This window comes from Erigeron canadensis, chromosome 6 (assembly GCF_010389155.1).
Source record: "Erigeron canadensis isolate Cc75 chromosome 6, C_canadensis_v1, whole genome shotgun sequence".
NCBI classification, from domain to species: domain Eukaryota; kingdom Viridiplantae; phylum Streptophyta; class Magnoliopsida; order Asterales; family Asteraceae; genus Erigeron; species Erigeron canadensis.
In genome coordinates, this window is record NC_057766.1 from 7,453,171 (window position 1) to 7,469,811 (window position 16,641).

General features: G+C 33.8%; 2 protein-coding genes and 1 long non-coding RNA gene across 4 annotated transcripts; all 3 read left to right on the forward strand.

The window, feature by feature from the left end:
- The first annotated feature begins 53 nt into the window (after positions 1 to 53).
- On the forward strand, positions 54 to 5,016 carry LOC122605307 (peptidyl-prolyl cis-trans isomerase FKBP16-4, chloroplastic). The gene is made up of 10 exons (XM_043778223.1): positions 54 to 192; positions 292 to 426; positions 1,031 to 1,086; positions 1,176 to 1,231; positions 1,418 to 1,475; positions 2,169 to 2,243; positions 2,754 to 2,843; positions 3,386 to 3,463; positions 4,630 to 4,670; positions 4,752 to 5,016. The coding sequence occupies exons 1-10, from the start codon at positions 132 to 134 to the stop codon at positions 4,777 to 4,779; spliced, it is 678 nt and encodes a 225-aa protein (XP_043634158.1). The 5' UTR covers positions 54 to 131; the 3' UTR covers positions 4,780 to 5,016.
- Positions 5,017 to 5,821: 805 nt separating this feature from the next.
- LOC122605720 (wall-associated receptor kinase-like 20) lies at positions 5,822 to 7,884 on the forward strand. The gene has a single exon (XM_043778678.1). It carries the CDS (start codon positions 5,897 to 5,899, stop codon positions 7,853 to 7,855), a length of 1,959 nt encoding a protein of 652 aa, XP_043634613.1. The 5' UTR covers positions 5,822 to 5,896; the 3' UTR covers positions 7,856 to 7,884.
- A 2,600-nt stretch (positions 7,885 to 10,484) lies between these two features.
- LOC122605983 lies at positions 10,485 to 13,722 on the forward strand. 2 transcript variants are annotated; one of them, XR_006324775.1, is made up of 8 exons: positions 10,485 to 10,748; positions 10,850 to 10,946; positions 11,253 to 11,337; positions 11,449 to 11,564; positions 11,653 to 11,831; positions 11,928 to 12,048; positions 13,188 to 13,338; positions 13,434 to 13,722. It is a non-coding gene; the product is annotated as an uncharacterized LOC122605983 (long non-coding RNA). The 2 variants fall into 2 exon arrangements; XR_006324776.1 differs by lacking the exon at positions 11,928 to 12,048.
- The last annotated feature ends 2,919 nt before the right edge of the window (positions 13,723 to 16,641 follow it).

Consider the following 16,641-nt stretch of genomic DNA (forward strand, 5'->3'; position numbering starts at 1 on the left):
CCACAAGAAAAAATGTGGATGATATTCACAATACTATCTTGATTGCTTTGATCCATGCATATACTACCTATATATGCATAAACAAAATCACAAAAGAAATATAATTTTGTTCCCAGTTCATAACTAAACTAATGGAACTTTCTCTTTGTGCTCACAAACCCTCTCTTCTTCCCCCCTCCATCACCACTTCAAGTAATTATTATTATTATCATCTTAAATTTATTATCTTTATTACTTGTATGTGTATATATGTATATAATTTGTAGGAATAATTTGTTGTATAATTTGCAGGAAAGAGACTGACACATTATAGTATAAGTAGGTTTACACCATTGTCATGTCATTCCTCAGAAGCTTCTGTGAGTATAATAGATACTGCATCAGTTGAGGGCAGAAGAGCTTTCATGAGTTGTTTTCTTGTTGCAGGTGCTAATTCTTTTTCACTTTTTTTTTTTTTTTATTCTTCACTTGTATCGATTTTGATTTACGGAATATTATCGTGTTTTAGAAGTTTTCACTATTGTGGTCGATAGTGTCGTTTTAGGATATATCATATATGTTTTAATAGGCTAATCGATAACAGAAGGATTAGAGTAATCTGCATTCCTACGTTGACTTGTTAGGAGTTGAAAGTCGAATTCAAATTCAATGTGAAGTCTGTGGAACGAAAATGGTATAACGTTGGAATTCTTTCACAGAACGAGGAAAAGATTGTCAAAATTTGACCCATTGTTGTTTCAAACGTTGTAATAACGTACTTACATAGTTACATAAGATAGTGTTTCACTGTTTCATACTTGCAGATGATATAAAAGTCTTCTGAAAGTCTTGATAAGCAGTGGTACTCTTTCCATCCCTTGGAAATTCCATGATTTGACAATGCGTATCGTTAATACTTTATATATGTCTTGATGTATTCTATAACTGAAACTTATTATGAACCACAAACAATAGCACCAAGACGGTTATTGTATTTGTTTCTCTACATCTGTGGCCCTAATGTTTGGAATTTAATCTGTACGATGAGCAGCTGCTGGTTTATGCGTCTCTGATGTGGCCGGTGCTGTTAGTACAAGTAGAAGAGCTGTGAGATCCTTGATATATATCATTCTTTATTATATTGGATATTTCAATTTATACTGATAGTTTCTTAATTTTAAGTTTCTTTATTGCAGCTTAAGGGAGCAAAAGTGCCCGAGAGTGAATACACAACTCTTCCGAACGGGCTAAAGTTAGTAACTTACAAACAACTACTGTATTAATTTCCTTTTCTGTGAGCAAAATTAAGTCTTATTGTCTTTTTCATGTCACTAACTTATCAGTGTCAATTTCAACTTTCTTGAACTCATGGATATGTAAATTTGTACCTGGTCGTAATTTCTGAATGTGACTAATATTTTACGGAAATTGTCTTCAGGTATTATGATTTAAAGGTTGGAAATGGAGCTGAAGCTGTGAAGGGATCTCGGGTTGCAGTACGGTTTGTGGCCCATTTAATTTTGTATCTCTTATCGGATGCATTAATAATTTTAGAGCCAGTTACTATTTGTTAGTTTTATCATGCTTAATGGTTGATTCATTGTTACCATAAATTCTGAATAAAATTAGTTTTTGTTAGAGGTGGCAATTCGACCCAGTTTGCGAATCCCACAATTCGGGTTATGTTTCATTTCTAACAGGTCAAATGGGTAAAAAAACTACAGCTAAAAAGGAAAGGGATCAAATGGGTCATGGTTCCCAGAGGTGTTATTTTCATTACAACCTACTAAATTGCTTTATTACAATTAACAATGTTAACCATAATGGCAAAAAGCTTCACGCCACAATAAAAATACTCTTTGCTAACACCAACAGGTAAAGTTTCAGCTTAACTTATATTTGGTAGTCACATTCAACACACGAGTTACTCCAAAAAAATGGACCAAGTTATATTTTAGGTCAACTTGGCCCATTCTGACATTCACCAAATAATTACCCATTTTATCACAAACCCATGTTTACCTGTTGCCAAGCGGCCTGTTGAACCCGTTTTGATACATTTGTTTTTTTTGTCAACAGGCGAGAAACTTAGTAAATTCCCATGTTATGCTATTTGGTTGCTAATGTATTTTAAGTTTCTTTCTACTAGGTGACTCAGTGGATTTAGATTTCCTTATACGATGTTGTAGGTACATTATGTTGCTAAATGGAGAAACATCACTTTTATGACCAGCAGACAGGGGCTTGGTGTCGGTGGTGGAACAGTAAGGACAATATGCATCTTACTCTTTCTGCTTAACATTATATTAAACAAGCCAAATTTGACACATTAGGTTATATATTGGTCGATTGGGATCATGTGTTATCTTTAATGGGTTAAACATGTAGTATAATGAACTTTGACTTAGAATGGAAAAGTTCAAATTGCTTAATTGTATTCCAATTCATAAAACCACCTAAATCCTAGTCGTAAATTAAATTATCTTTAAAGTATTACTATTTGACATTGTAGTCATTGTTACCCTCTTACCCATATTTGACATTCTAGTAATATTACAAAGAATGTGAAGTTATTGGACGAGAAGTGTTTTTACCCAACCCAATTTTTACCAACTTTACCCGTCTGATCCTACCCCATTTTCACCAGTTGCCCAATGCACACAGTTTACAGCTTTTATAATTGATACATGTTCCATTTGGTTGAGCTTTTGGATTTATATGAAGTTTATTCAAACTATTCAATAATTAAATTCAATGATTTTATTTTGTTCCAGCCTTATGGTTTTGATGTTGGTGAATCAGAGAGAGGAAATGTCCTTAAAGGCTTGGACTTGGGGGTCCAAGGCATGCGCATAGGAGGCCAGGTATGGTTGTTGCTCTAAATTTATTGCACATTTTTGGTTTTAATCGGTATTCTAATAGACTCACTTTTCTTAAATTCACGAATCTCGTTATTCCTCGATTGGTGTTGTCCATTTCGAAAAATAAAATATCATTTAGTTAAGGAAGGTTAATGACGTTGAATCACTTGGAGCGGGCATCTTTACATTGGGAGTGCATGTTTTTCCTTCTGAATATCTATTAGTGTTTCAGTTAGGTATCTCTTAACCATCAGCGACAAGTGACCATTTTCCGAAGGGAAAGTCACCCCTCAACTATATGCTAGATTATAAGCAGCTCCCATGATGTGTATGTAGTAGCATACGGCCCTAGAATTTTGTAACCATACTTTAGAATCACTGTCTAAACAAAGAATAGCTATAACTGAATGAAAAGTTAAGCTTATTGAAGTTTCTTGAATGTCAAGTTAGTTGGTATACTCTCCCTGAAATGAACGATAACCCCTTTTAATTAGCCAGAAATTATTAGATATTCCTTAACATATTTTAAAACATTCTTCTTGCAGCGGTTGCTGATTGTCCCCCCTGAGCTTGCTTATGGAAGCAAAGGTGTGCAAGAAATTCCTCCAAATGCAACCATTGAGGTACCAATTATTTTTTACTTTAGTTATAGTTATATCATCTTTTTTAATAAACTAATGACTCTATACTAATTAGGCCAACTCTCTTGGCATATTATTAGTCAGTAAAAATTTTAGATGCCGCATAGAAATTTGAGAGTGATCGTTACATTTCTCTGTGATTGGAAAAGATTGTGATCTGTGCATGTGGTTGATCTTAAAGTCTTAAACCGTGTTTTGCAGATCAATAATTTTATACTATAACGTTCTTTGTTTTGAGCATTGATTTTATATCGTTCTAAATAAGTGGATATCTCTATCTTAAATGTTTTATAAAGCCTGCTTGTGGTCACTTCTGTACTTGCGTATCAGATTCACTTCGGACTTTATTTACATCATGGATGTCTGGGAACATCTTTTGATATTGAATGGCTACCAAATCAGAAATAGATGGATCGGAAATAATTCAATCAAAATTAATCCCTTGAAGAAGCTTCCGTAAAAAATGGCATTTTATTATCCAAAGTAGCTCTCATGTCAGAGATTGTTGTTTACACTGTCATGTTCTGCTTGTTTTATTAGATGTGTAATGTTTGGCAATTAACTTACCAATGTCAAAATGGGCTGGTTGGGTAATGGATTAAATGGGTAATTTAGGGTATCAGTCGGTTTGACTCGGAAGACTTGTTCAATTGTTTGGAATAATTAGTGAGTTAAGAGATTACAAAAAAAAATTTATAATTATTATAATACAAATCTATGAATGTATTCATATCAAAGGGCTTATGAATTTACAACATGCTTCGGGATAATTTCGACCAAGTTGACATGGCCCAATTCCCTTTTACCTTTAAGGCTCTAATCTATCAGATCGGTTCAAACTGGTTGAATGTTGCCTGAAGTCTATCACACATAGAAATTTCTTAATCATTTTCTTCAAAAGTTTAATTATCATTGAAATAAAATATTTTATTGTAATAATTGACATGCTAGTTATTATAGCAAACCAAAATTTTTGGTGGAAAGTCTTTGACCTCAATCAGAACCACACAAAAACTTACCCATTCCCCATCAATCAACCTGCCTGACCCACCCATTTTGCAACCTACTAATTATGTTTTGGAATAAATACAGCAACAGTTATCCATATTATGCATTCTTATCTTTCTGTTGGTTTTTTAACAATGCAGATGGATATCGAATTACTGTCCATCAAACAAAGTCCATTTGGGTATGTATAGTTTGCTCATAAGCATGACCAACCTCATGCTTGTAAGTTCACGTACTTATAAGTAATCTTTTTCACTTGCAGGTCACCCGTCAAAATAGTTGAGGGATAACCTGAATATGCTTTATTGGCTTTTGTTGTTCATAAAGAACAGAAGACGACACATCATGGTAGAAGTTGGGATATCATCTACATATAATATACTTTATTTAGGGACCATGAATCGCTTTTTGCAGGTTCCCAGTCGACCACAACTTTTATATACTAGATACTTTTTTTTTTTTCATTTCGAGATCTGATAATTGGATCCTGTTATATGATTTTTCATGAAAGGTGCATAATATTTAAGAAGATTTCTGTAGTTAAGTAGTGGTTCTTGCTGTAGCGACATTTTTCTTTTATCCAGATTCCCAAATTGAACCCATTTATAAGCATAACTTAATCGGCCCGCTTACAAATCCTCACCTAAGTCTTGGTGGACTTGGTGGAACTTTTCTCTTTTAGTTTCTAATGAAACCTGGACAAAAGATATACCAACCCTCCCATTGACTCAACTGAACCCTAGCATCTATATTAGGTTGAAAGTTATTTTGGGATGGGAGGGGTATGTAAACAGTAAACACTATATTTGACAAATCTAACATTACTGTAAATGCATTTCTGAATGGACCAGAGGCCCCATGCTTGGAAAATTTCAAATGGTGACCCTGCAAGTCACTTGTAACGATACAGGCAAGTAACACGAGAATTTATCTATGGGTACTTGGGTAGTGGCCGAGGCACATGCAGGCGAAGGTTGGCCCCACGATATCTAAAAAAACTCTATATCTTTAAAACTATTTTTTTTGTTTTAGTTTAGTCCAAAGTTAATTGGCCCATCTACAAAACATTATTTCTTGCTTGGCTCTACTGGACATAAATTCCTAGCTACGTCATTGGTAATGGGTACGAGTTATAGAAAGTATCTTCATAAAACACAAAGCAAAAGTTTATTTTCCAACTATTATTGTTAATGGGTACGTCATTGTCCCTTTCTTCAAGTTTCCATAGACCTCCTTTGTACAGATTGTGCTCAAAATTATGGTCCTCAATGTAATAATTTTTCCCCATAGGACAGTGTTATTCACTTATTCTAACTACTAACACTTCAGTGGCTTCAAGTTAGATTCTAGTAACCACTTTATTTTAGTTTATTTGAAACCACTTTATTCTGATTTTTTAGCCTATAAATGTCTGCCTCCTCTTTCGGACTTGGCCATCTTCAAAACAGAACCATGAGAAGGCCAAATGAGAAGAAAGTTTCCCTTAGACATTCTTGTTTTCTTTTCATTTGCTTTTTTTGTTACTCTTCTTTTTCCCAAATGACTTGTCCAAACTGTGGTCTCCTAAATATTCCATACCCGTTAAGCACTAACCCAAACTGTGGCGACCCCGACTACTCTCTTCGTTGTGACATTCATTCTGGAAAACTCTACTTTGATGCCTTGAATGGAAGTTCATATACCGTGGTCAGAATCAAACCTGATAGTCAAAAGTTAGTTCTCCAGAGTCAACCATGGTTGCCTAACACATGCATCACTCAAGATTTTCCTGTTAGTGAGGGACTTTGGTTAAACCAAACACTCCCTTTTAACATCTCTTCCTCAAACACTATATTCATCTTCAATTGTTCACCTCGCCTCTTCCTGTCCCCTCTTAATTGCACTCCTTCAAGTCTTTGCCATCGTTACCTTGAGAGCTCAGGCCAGGTTGACCCTTCCCGGGCTCTTCAGTGTGCAAGTTCTATCAACCCATGTTGTACCTTCATTGCAGGTGGTCTTTCATCGGCATACAAGATCCGTCTACATGCCTCAGGTTGCCGAGCTTTCAGAAGTATTATAGACTTGGATAAAGAAAAACCCGCGAGTCTATGGGATGAAGGAGTTGAGATTCAGTGGGCCCCACCACCAGAACCTGTTTGTAAAACTCAACATGATTGCTCGGTTTCTTCCAAGTGTCAACCTACTGAAAACAAGGGTATCTCCCGTTGTTTTTGTAATGAGCATTATAATTGGGATCATGCCCTTGGAGTTTGTATAAACAAGGCGGGTCACAAAAAATCTGGTCTTACAATCAAGATTGCAATCGGGGTGGCCATGTTTTTTGCAATGGGGGTACTTATGATAACCGTTACAGTGAGAAGATCAAGAAAGAATCATCAGAAAGAAAAGGTTGCTAAGGAGAGGGAAGAACTGTTCAAATCAAACAGTGGAATGAAATCTGCAAGAATGTTTAGCTATAAAGAACTCAAGAAAGCAACTAACGGATTCTCTAAAGATACAATTTTAGGCGTTGGTGGATTTGGTGAAGTTTACAAAGGCGAACTTCAAGATGGGAAAGTTGTAGCCATTAAGTCGGCTAAAGTAGGAAATATAAAGAGTACTGAACACGTACTTAATGAAGTTGGGATACTTTCACAAGTCAGTCATAAGAATTTAGTTCGGCTTTTGGGATGTTGTGTGGAAGCGGAACAACCATTGATGATTTATGAATACATTCCTAGAGGAACCCTTTATCATCATTTGCATGTCGAGTCTTCTACGTTTCTGAACTGGAAAATGAGGTTGAGAATTTCTTTACAAACAGCTGAAGCATTGGCTTATCTTCACACTGGCGCTCATACCCCCATTTATCATAGAGATATCAAGTCAACAAACATCCTTTTAGACGATGATTACAATGCCAAAGTTGCGGATTTTGGTATTTCTAGACTGGCTCGACCAGGATTGAGCCATGTCTCAACTTGTGCTCAAGGGACTTTGGGCTATTTGGACCCTGAGTACTACAAAAATTACCAGTTAACTGACAAAAGCGATGTGTATAGTTATGGCATTGTGTTGCTTGAAATTGTCACTACTAAAAGGGCAATTGACTTTGAACGAGAAGAAAATGATGTGAACTTGGCGGTTTATGTGGCTCAACGAGCAGACACAATTACGAAGGTTGTGGACCGACGGTTGGTAGGAGAGGAGCCTTCTTGTCAGGTTTTGACTAGTGTAAGGCTCTTTTGCAAGCTTGCACTTGCTTGTTTAAGAGAGAAGAGAGGGGACAGGCCAACCATGAAAGACGTTGTCCAAGAACTACAATCCATACTTGAGACTATAAATCAAGAGTATGTTGCTTGTGAAACAAGTGTAGAGATCAAATGAAGCTTTAGTAAATGTTTTTTGTTTGACAATGAGATATCTTATTCATACCAATTTATTTTATTAGAGCTACCAATATAAAAAAATCTCTTATTCACACCAATTTATTTTATCAACGCTATCAATATAAAAATTACCAATATAAAAATAGAAAATAAAATCCTTACCAATTTATTGTTGGTGTTTGCTAGTGTGAACTGAGCACCTTTTAAATATGGGTTATGCACTTGTTAGTGTAAAGTGACTATTTTGTTACTCCTATTAAAAGCTTCTATGTGATTGGCTTTCAATATAAATAAATTCATTTCTTACCACACCTAGAACCATACATATATAATGCTATGGACCTATGATGGCTGGTTAGAAGTTTATATTATTTACTAAATTTTATATATAAAGAGAGCACCCACCCTAAAATGTTGGCTCTTAATATCATAGTCCTGTGTCATGAATTCCTATAAATGATGTTTTAGTGACGTCATATGATGAGAGCTACCTTTCTATATATATATGAAAGACGAAGATTTGGTTTTAAATCCTCCTCGAGTTCGTTTGGATGGAAGAAGGGGATAATCACGATAAAGAAGCAAGCTAAAAGTTGTTTGGATGATTTTACGTTACTGAAAAATCAATGAAACGTTATTATTGGACTTTTAACCCGACAGAAGACTTTCTTAACGAAAAAAGTATATTTATAGATGGATTAAGGGAAGAGTCTTTGCCGTAAGTATGTTATAAAAGAGTTGCTCCTTAATGAGCAAGACTTTAGAACAAGCCATGTTCGTGAATCTGAAATACCAAACTCGAATTTTTGTTATGCATTATTTATAATCTTTTCAATTTTAACTGTAAACGAATATTCGAGATAGAATGATGTTTTTCTTAAATGAAATGAGTTGGTTCTGTCGATATTTACCCCTAACTTTTTATATTAACTTGTGACAATGAAGCGGATCTGCATACTTATTTTGTACCATCACAAAACGTTTAGATAGTTGCTCCACTAATGTATACTCATACTCGTATTAATTTGTTAGTAATGATGTGTTACTTTGTCATTCTGAATTATTTTTTTGAATGGTGAATTTCGCCGGAAACTTCGTGTCATGATTCGACAGCGAAAAGCCTATCATACGTTGTTTTAACCGGGTCCGCGGAAACTTTCGAAGTGAAAAGGTTTATTTTAAATGCCCGATTTTTGGGGGGGGGGGGGGGGGGGGGGGGGGGGGGGGATCCATACCCAAGGCTTGGACACAAGAACGAGTTTTTTGCAAAATTAGGCTAGTTTATTATATGTTTTATAAAAATAGGTTGGTTTTTTTTTACTTTGCAAATATGGGGTTGTTTTGTAGTTTGGTCCCACCATCACACACAATTATATAGTTTCAGAATTTTCACTTAAAACCTTTAACTAACAAATTATTTACTTTTTTGATATTTATTTATTGTTCAATTTACTTTATTGTTATTAATATTAATATTATCTTTTATATATATTAAAACAGCAACCTAAATTAGTAAAATGAGTAAATCTGAACCCTTCATTTAAATTTAACCTTATTTTTAAACCTTTGGATCAAGATGCTTACGTCATGTTCTATTCCACTTGAAATCAAGCCCCTTTTAGCCCTTGAACTTTCGCCTATTTTATCCATCTTTTGCACCTCCGTTCCTTTTTTTTTCCTTCTCATAAGATCCGTTCCTCTTTTTTCTCTTAAGATAAGTTTTCAATATCATATTCCTAAAATCAAATTTCTATATGGATTCTTACATTATATATAATGATCGGATCAAACATATTTAGATCAAACAAATTTTCCTAATTTTTATAATTATTATATGTATTCTCTAATAATATTATTAATTATTAGTATATATCAGATCACTTAATTTATTTTATAATTATATGTATAATTAGGTTTTTTTAATAACTTTAGACTAATTTGATTTTTGTGGTATTTTGCAGGGAAATTCGATTTACACATATTCAGGGACATATAGAGAGATGATTTTTGTACATCAAATAAAGATTTATTGCTTTGTAAATATTTGAGTTTATTAATATTTTAAACAAATCTTCTTCCCCAGATCTTCCAAGTAAATTGTTTATTGTTTTCTAATTGTTTATAGTTGTAAAAATTAAAAAGATTGTTCAAAATCATCATCAAGTAAGGAAATACTATAATTTCCATATCAACCAAAGTAAATACAATTTTATTTTGATCAGAATTTCATTTGATATATGATTTGGTTATATCATGTAAGTATGGTAATGATACTAATCTGCCTGTCATATTGCACCTAACTACCTTATACCTCTTTATAAATTTGACGAATGTTACTCTTTTCATATCACAATTCCTCTCATTTTCTTTTTTCAATTCACTTATACAATATCATGAAAAATCCAATTGTGTTTGATAGGGTGGCCGACCTTGATGCATCCAAGGAATCATGGAACATCCAGGTTAAGGTCGTTTTACTTTGAAAGCAAACGTATAAGTACAACCCAAAAATCATCTCCAACTTGGACATGATTTTAATTGATGAGAAGGTTTGCTACATTTATTTGTCCTATAAATTAAATTGTTTCTTTCACACTAATTTAAATGTCATTATAACGTGCAGGGCACTAAAATACAAGCCACAATTAAGAAGAATCTCATTCCAGCATTTGAGATTCTATTTGATGAAAGAGGCGTTAGAGAAATCCGTAACTTCGCCATCGCTTCCAATGAAGGAGATTACATGCTTGTGAATCATACGCATAAGATCAACTTCTACAAGACAACTACTGTTCGCGTCTCTGATGAATTTGTGGATATTGTGGATCCGTATACGTTTGTGTCAATCCCCGATTTGCTAAGCAACAACATTGATGCTCGCGTTGCATTCGGTACCTTCTAATTTATTATAATATTTAATCATATGTTGGTATTTGTTTAAAAAAAAAATCAAAGCAACATTTGACTGATACTAACTTTTTTCAACAATTAGATTTTCTTGGTCAAGTGGTCTCAGCAGAACCCATGCGAGTCATTATTGAGAAATCAATTGAAAAAAAATTAATGAATCTGGTTGCCAAGGATCAAAGGTACTACAAATATGTGTATTCTTACTGCTTATAACTTTTTACATTTTTATACTTATATGGTCTTGACCATTATGCATTTTTTTAATGGTACAAAGATTGCGTTTGCTTTGTGGGATACTTTTGCAATGAAGTTAAATACTTACATTGCGAATCATGAAACTGATACTTCTCCCATTATATTTATGCTATGTCTGGCTAAACTCAAAACTTGTGGAAGTAAGTCCATTTAATTAGTCATTAATATTTATCTAAATCAACACATTTACCATTTCCAATGAAATTATCTAAATCCCTTATTATTTGCAGATCATCCTCAGGTTAGTAATTGTCTATTTGGATCAAGGTTGTTCATAAATGATGACACACCTCAGATTTTGGCCTTCAAAGAAAGGTTTGTTTTGCTACCAGGATATTTTACGTGCTTGTATCTTACATTAGTTACGGTTTAACCCCCCTCATTTTGTATCGCTTCTATGTAATATGTCTATTGTTGATGGGCTAGTTGAGGATCCCACATAAGTGACACAACTTAAGTCTGGTACTGTTGTTTCCACTCCAAAAGAATACTACCTTCAACATGTGATCAGAAACATTGATGATATTCCCAACTATGTTAAGGTTCATGAAATACATACGTTAACGTTTTTGGTATATACCATGTACACATGAAATTTGTTTAATATTATCTCTTTTGAAACAATTTTAGAAGGAGGAGGAAGTTGGTTTAACCATTATTGCTACTATAATCTCTTTTGCCGTGGAGGAAGGATGGTATTCTTTTTATTGTCATGAACACTCAATAAAGGTGACTAAAAATGATGATGATAGTGACTCTCAACCTTTTAACTGTGAAAAATGTGGTGGAGTTTCGGATGTGTATGTGAAGTAAGTACTTTGTTAAATCTTTGGTGTGCATTGTTTATTTTCATCTATGTCACTCTTTATTTAATAACCTACAAAATATTATTTTAACATTTTTAGGGCCAGGGTAGTAGTTCGTCTTCAAGATGAAACTGGATCTTCCTCATTCATATTGTTTGATCGTTATATAAAAGATATGTTGTGTTGAGGAAAAAAATGGTTGGTGGATAAAATATCGAAGGTTTGACAAGTTATCTCCAAATTTATAGTCTTTTTTTAAATGATGCAATAAATCCCTGTATTGTAATACAGGATTAAGGCCGACAGAATATCCCTGATGAGTTCAACAACTTGGTCAATAGGAAATTTGTCTTCACAATTCAGATCTCCATGTTCAATATCGACAACGAATATCCCATATAAACTGTGCACAGGTTGACCGATGATGAAAGGGTACTTAATGCAGTGTTGAAAGCGTCTTCTGCTGATGAAGATAGTCATGATGCTGGGACTCGTGTTACCCAGCCAATTAAGGTCGATGTTTTTAATTATAATTATAGATGTTAAAAGTGTTAGTAAACTAAATTGTTAACAAGCCTTGCTTTACATTATGTATAGGACAATGAAACTTCAATTCATGGTGATAATGCCGACGTTATTGATCTTGAATCTGTAACTCCATCAAACATTTGGGGAAAGCGTACTATTGAGATTGTTGAAGCGACTGACTCTTTCGAGTGTTCTTCATCCAAACCTGGTGGTGGTGGTGCTGATTTTGTTACGTTGAAGATCCCTAGGATGGAAAAACTGTAGTAATGTGATGCCATCTGTCATCATCTACACTTAATTTTCATTTCATGTTTGAACTATCTGTCTTTTAATAATTGTGTAGCACTTTTGATTGTTGCTATACGGCTTGATAACTCAAGTCAGTTTTTTTCCAGATTTTAATGTGCCTTTAATTTGGGATTGACACGATGTTCGTGTCAAAGGACCTTTAATATAATAAGAGATAAACACGATTTTTTCGTGATATTAGGTATTTTATTTTGTAATACGCTATTCGTAGCATCTGTTATTTGTTTAGTTATTTTTTTGATATTTAACGGAACTATATACCCTGCATATGTGAAATTGACATATCTGACATTCATTAATAAACATATAGAATTCTGGAAAAAAGATCTTCAAGCAATATCTGCATACTACCAAATACCAAGCTTACAGGTAAACCTTCTATCTTTAGAGCCCCTTTACATGGTTTATTTGACCGAATAAAAATACTACAACAAATCATGACATCTTTTATTTAAAGTACAATAAAACCAAAAGATAATATATGAGCCTCTTAACAAAATTGCATGTTATACAAAATTACAGGTTCCTAGCAACTATGACAGTAGAAAATTGATCAAAATATTACAACAACAAGTAATATGTTGTAGCAGTTTCCACCAGAGCCGGCCTTGGCTATGGGCAGTCTGGGCGACAGCCCTGAGCAACAAGAAACTTAGGGGCATACAATTTTGAGGTCCATCGCAACAAGATCTGAGCTTTTCCGAACTTGTTTTGAGTAGTTATTATATAAATTTGGATGATTGAGTATAACTAAATAATGTTTTATAGGAAATGAAGTATAAAATAAAGTGAAACTTAAAGTTACATTTTAATGGAGTTTTGAAGCAGAGGAACAAGTCAACAAGAGAGGAAGAAGACGAACAGTAACACATTTTTTTTCATTTTATTTCTATAAAACCCCTACAATAATTTAAAAGTATAATATGAGTCCCTAAACTATAAAGACATTAACTATGCAGCTTTCTAACTTTCTCAGTTGGCTATTAAATAAAGGTTTTGATCGTTTATCTTACATTTGTAACCATTGGTCCATATATTAACATGGTAGTTTATCTTACATTTGTAGTTTTTTTTTCTTTGAACGTTACATTTGTAATTTTGATTTTGGTTAGTTGTCTATTAAATAAACGTTTTAATACTGTAATTGCTTAAGACTATAGACTTTTGTTAACATTTTACTAGCATTGTAGCCGCGCGATGCGGTGGTGGTCGTGACGACGACGGTGTGGTGGTGGAGGCGAGTGTTGGTGGTGGATGCGACGTCGAGTGCCGTAGATAATTCATATAAAAGTAATTGATTTAAAAGGTTAATAAAGATATTTTAGAAAAATAAAGGATTGATAGTGTAATTTAATTATTAATGTTAAGAGAATAGTGTATGTGAAAATATTCTAAAGGGTTGTAGCCTTGTAAGTGAAAATATTACATAGGAGGGCATTTTAGACATTTTCACCCATGTAACTTTCAACATGGGGGTATTTTCTTTAATATAGAGTATATATTACATGTAAAATTAGCATTCGTAATTCATCATCATTCATGATACAAAATTACTTCGTATTACATATTTATAAAATGGAACATGTCATCCGTGAGACGAGTCAAACCCTTAGCTCAATTATATTTCAACCTTGAAATTAACTTTTGTTTTAGATCTTTAAATTATAACTTTATAATCTTTACTTAACAAATATCAACATGAAAATGAATTTTATACTTTAGATAGGTCCAATTTCCAAACACCTAAATATAGTATTTTATACTTTAGATAGGTCCAATTTCCAAACACCTAAATATAGTGTTTCATTGCTTTTCAAAATTTATTACGGGCATAATTTGGCAGCTAAGCCCTGAGCATCGGAAAATCCAGGACCGGCACTGGTTTCCACTACTTTTAAAGTCACGTTTGAAATCCTATTAAACGAACCCCAACTACTGTCTGAAACATACATAGTCAATGCATTCACCATGTTATCGAGCCAGGTATCTTTCTCTTCTTCTTTACTACGATGTAAACAAAATACTTTTGGAAGGATGGTCACGTTATACTACATGTATGGTTAACGTTGAAAATCGGATAGGTCAACAACTGTCCTATCATGATTACATCCTACAAGCCATCTAATGCACAAATATGGTTCAAAATCAATCAATTTTGGTAGAATGTATACACGCAAAAAAGGAATCGACGATTTTCAATATGCACCTTAAGTTTGACTTTTACAAAACTCATTAAATATATAGCCCTCTTATTTAAAGTTGAACTTTTAAAAATTTTAAAATCTCCTATTTATTTTCTCCATTTTAACAATATCCTCCTAATGTGAACTCTTCCTAATTTGTAATATCTTAATACTAACCAATTAACAATTAAACTCAGCAACAATCTACATTAAATACATATATATCTATGTTTGTATAAGATTTCTTTCTTTTTAATATATATTCTCTCCATTTTAACAATATCTTCGTAATGTGAACTCTTCCTAATTTGTAATTTCCTTATACAACCAATTAACAATTAAAGCCAACAACAAACTACATTAAATACATACTAGCCTTGTACCCATGCGATGCGGCGGGGCATAGGAAAAAAACACTCGCGGTACCCGCGCGATTACTGGATCACTGTAACTATAGCTATGCGTGTTTTACTATTTTAGACGGTGGAGACGACAGCGGTTTTGGGGGGCGATGGCTATGTGTGTTTTAGAGGGAGGCGGTTCTGAGGGGATGTATGTGTGTGTTTTGTTCTGGGGGGATGTATGTGTTTTTTGGTATAATATGTGAGCAGCTTCAGGGGAAGGGCGTAAGGTTTTCTTAAGGGTATTTTCGATATTTCACGATTAAAGTGTTTGGTGGTAGTGTAAATTAAAAGGGTAAAATAGAGAATTTAAAGGTAGAGTGTTTAATTTGGAGAGGGGTAGTTTGTTTATATAGGGAGTATAGATATATCTATGTTTATATAAGATTTTTTTTCTTTTTACTATATATGTTGCACACAACACAGAAACCCGTATAAGCATCAACACACAATAAACCAAACTTATGGAGAAGAGTAACAATTCATCTACTTCAAGAAAAAGAAAAGCTCAACAACCTGTCACAAACAATCATGTTTTACCCATCAACGCTTCCTTCAATCCCAACCAAATGGTTACGAGACCATTAACCCGTTTTTTTGTACCTGAAAATTGTAAACGTGTTGCGTCAAACTTCCAAAACACTCCAACCAAAATGACCGGAAACAATGGAACCAACACATTTTATAGTTACTCCATCCAAGGTATACTATCCTATGTTTGTTATTGAATGACTTATACATTTTCTTGACTAATTCTTGCGTTGTACTACCCTCATTCAACAAATATAAACTCAGATATTATTATGCATAAACTCAGATATTTATTATGCATATACATCTTCTGATAGATACCAGTCAAGTGGTAACAACCCTAAATCTAAGGAAAGTAAAAAAAGAGGCAGACCCCCTTCTACGAAAAAGAAAATACAAATATGTCTACCTTCAACTTCATATACTGATAATGAAGAAATGACTAACAAGAGGAGTAAATATGAGGGAATAAGCAAAGGTATTAACTTCCTATAACTACTTTTGTTGTCGTTGCAATTAATAATACGTGTTTACACTCTAGCATTTCCATCTTCTTGCATATCTAATTTCAGAGCTTTTTTTAATTGTCTTAAGATATTCAGGCGACGCAGTATATGTTTGCTCAGTATGTAAAGCTAAAGTGTGGCTTGCAGAAGCCATGAGAAATAATAAAGATTTGATCAAAACATATTATTCCATTTGTTGTTACAATGGAAAAGTTGAATTACCAAATCTGATCCATCCACCTCAGTTGTTGGTTGACTTATATAGTGGAGTTTCTGAAAAAATTCAAAACTTTATCCAGAATGTACGTCGATACAATATGATGTTCGCATTTACGTCTATGGCTGGTAAGATAGA

Excerpts from the sequence above, each read along its gene's own strand:
- LOC122605307 (XM_043778223.1), top strand. The coding sequence starts at position 132 with ATGGAACTTTCTCTTTGTGCTCACAAACCCTCTCTTCTTCCCCCCTCC. Across the intron at positions 1,476-2,168 it reads TGAAGGGATCTCGGGTTGCA|GTACATTATGTTGCTAAATG; the intron begins GTACGGTTTGTG and ends ACGATGTTGTAG. Across the intron at positions 2,244-2,753 it reads TTGGTGTCGGTGGTGGAACA|CCTTATGGTTTTGATGTTGG; the intron begins GTAAGGACAATA and ends ATTTTGTTCCAG.
- LOC122605720 (XM_043778678.1), top strand. The coding sequence starts at position 5,897 with ATGTCTGCCTCCTCTTTCGGACTTGGCCATCTTCAAAACAGAACCATG.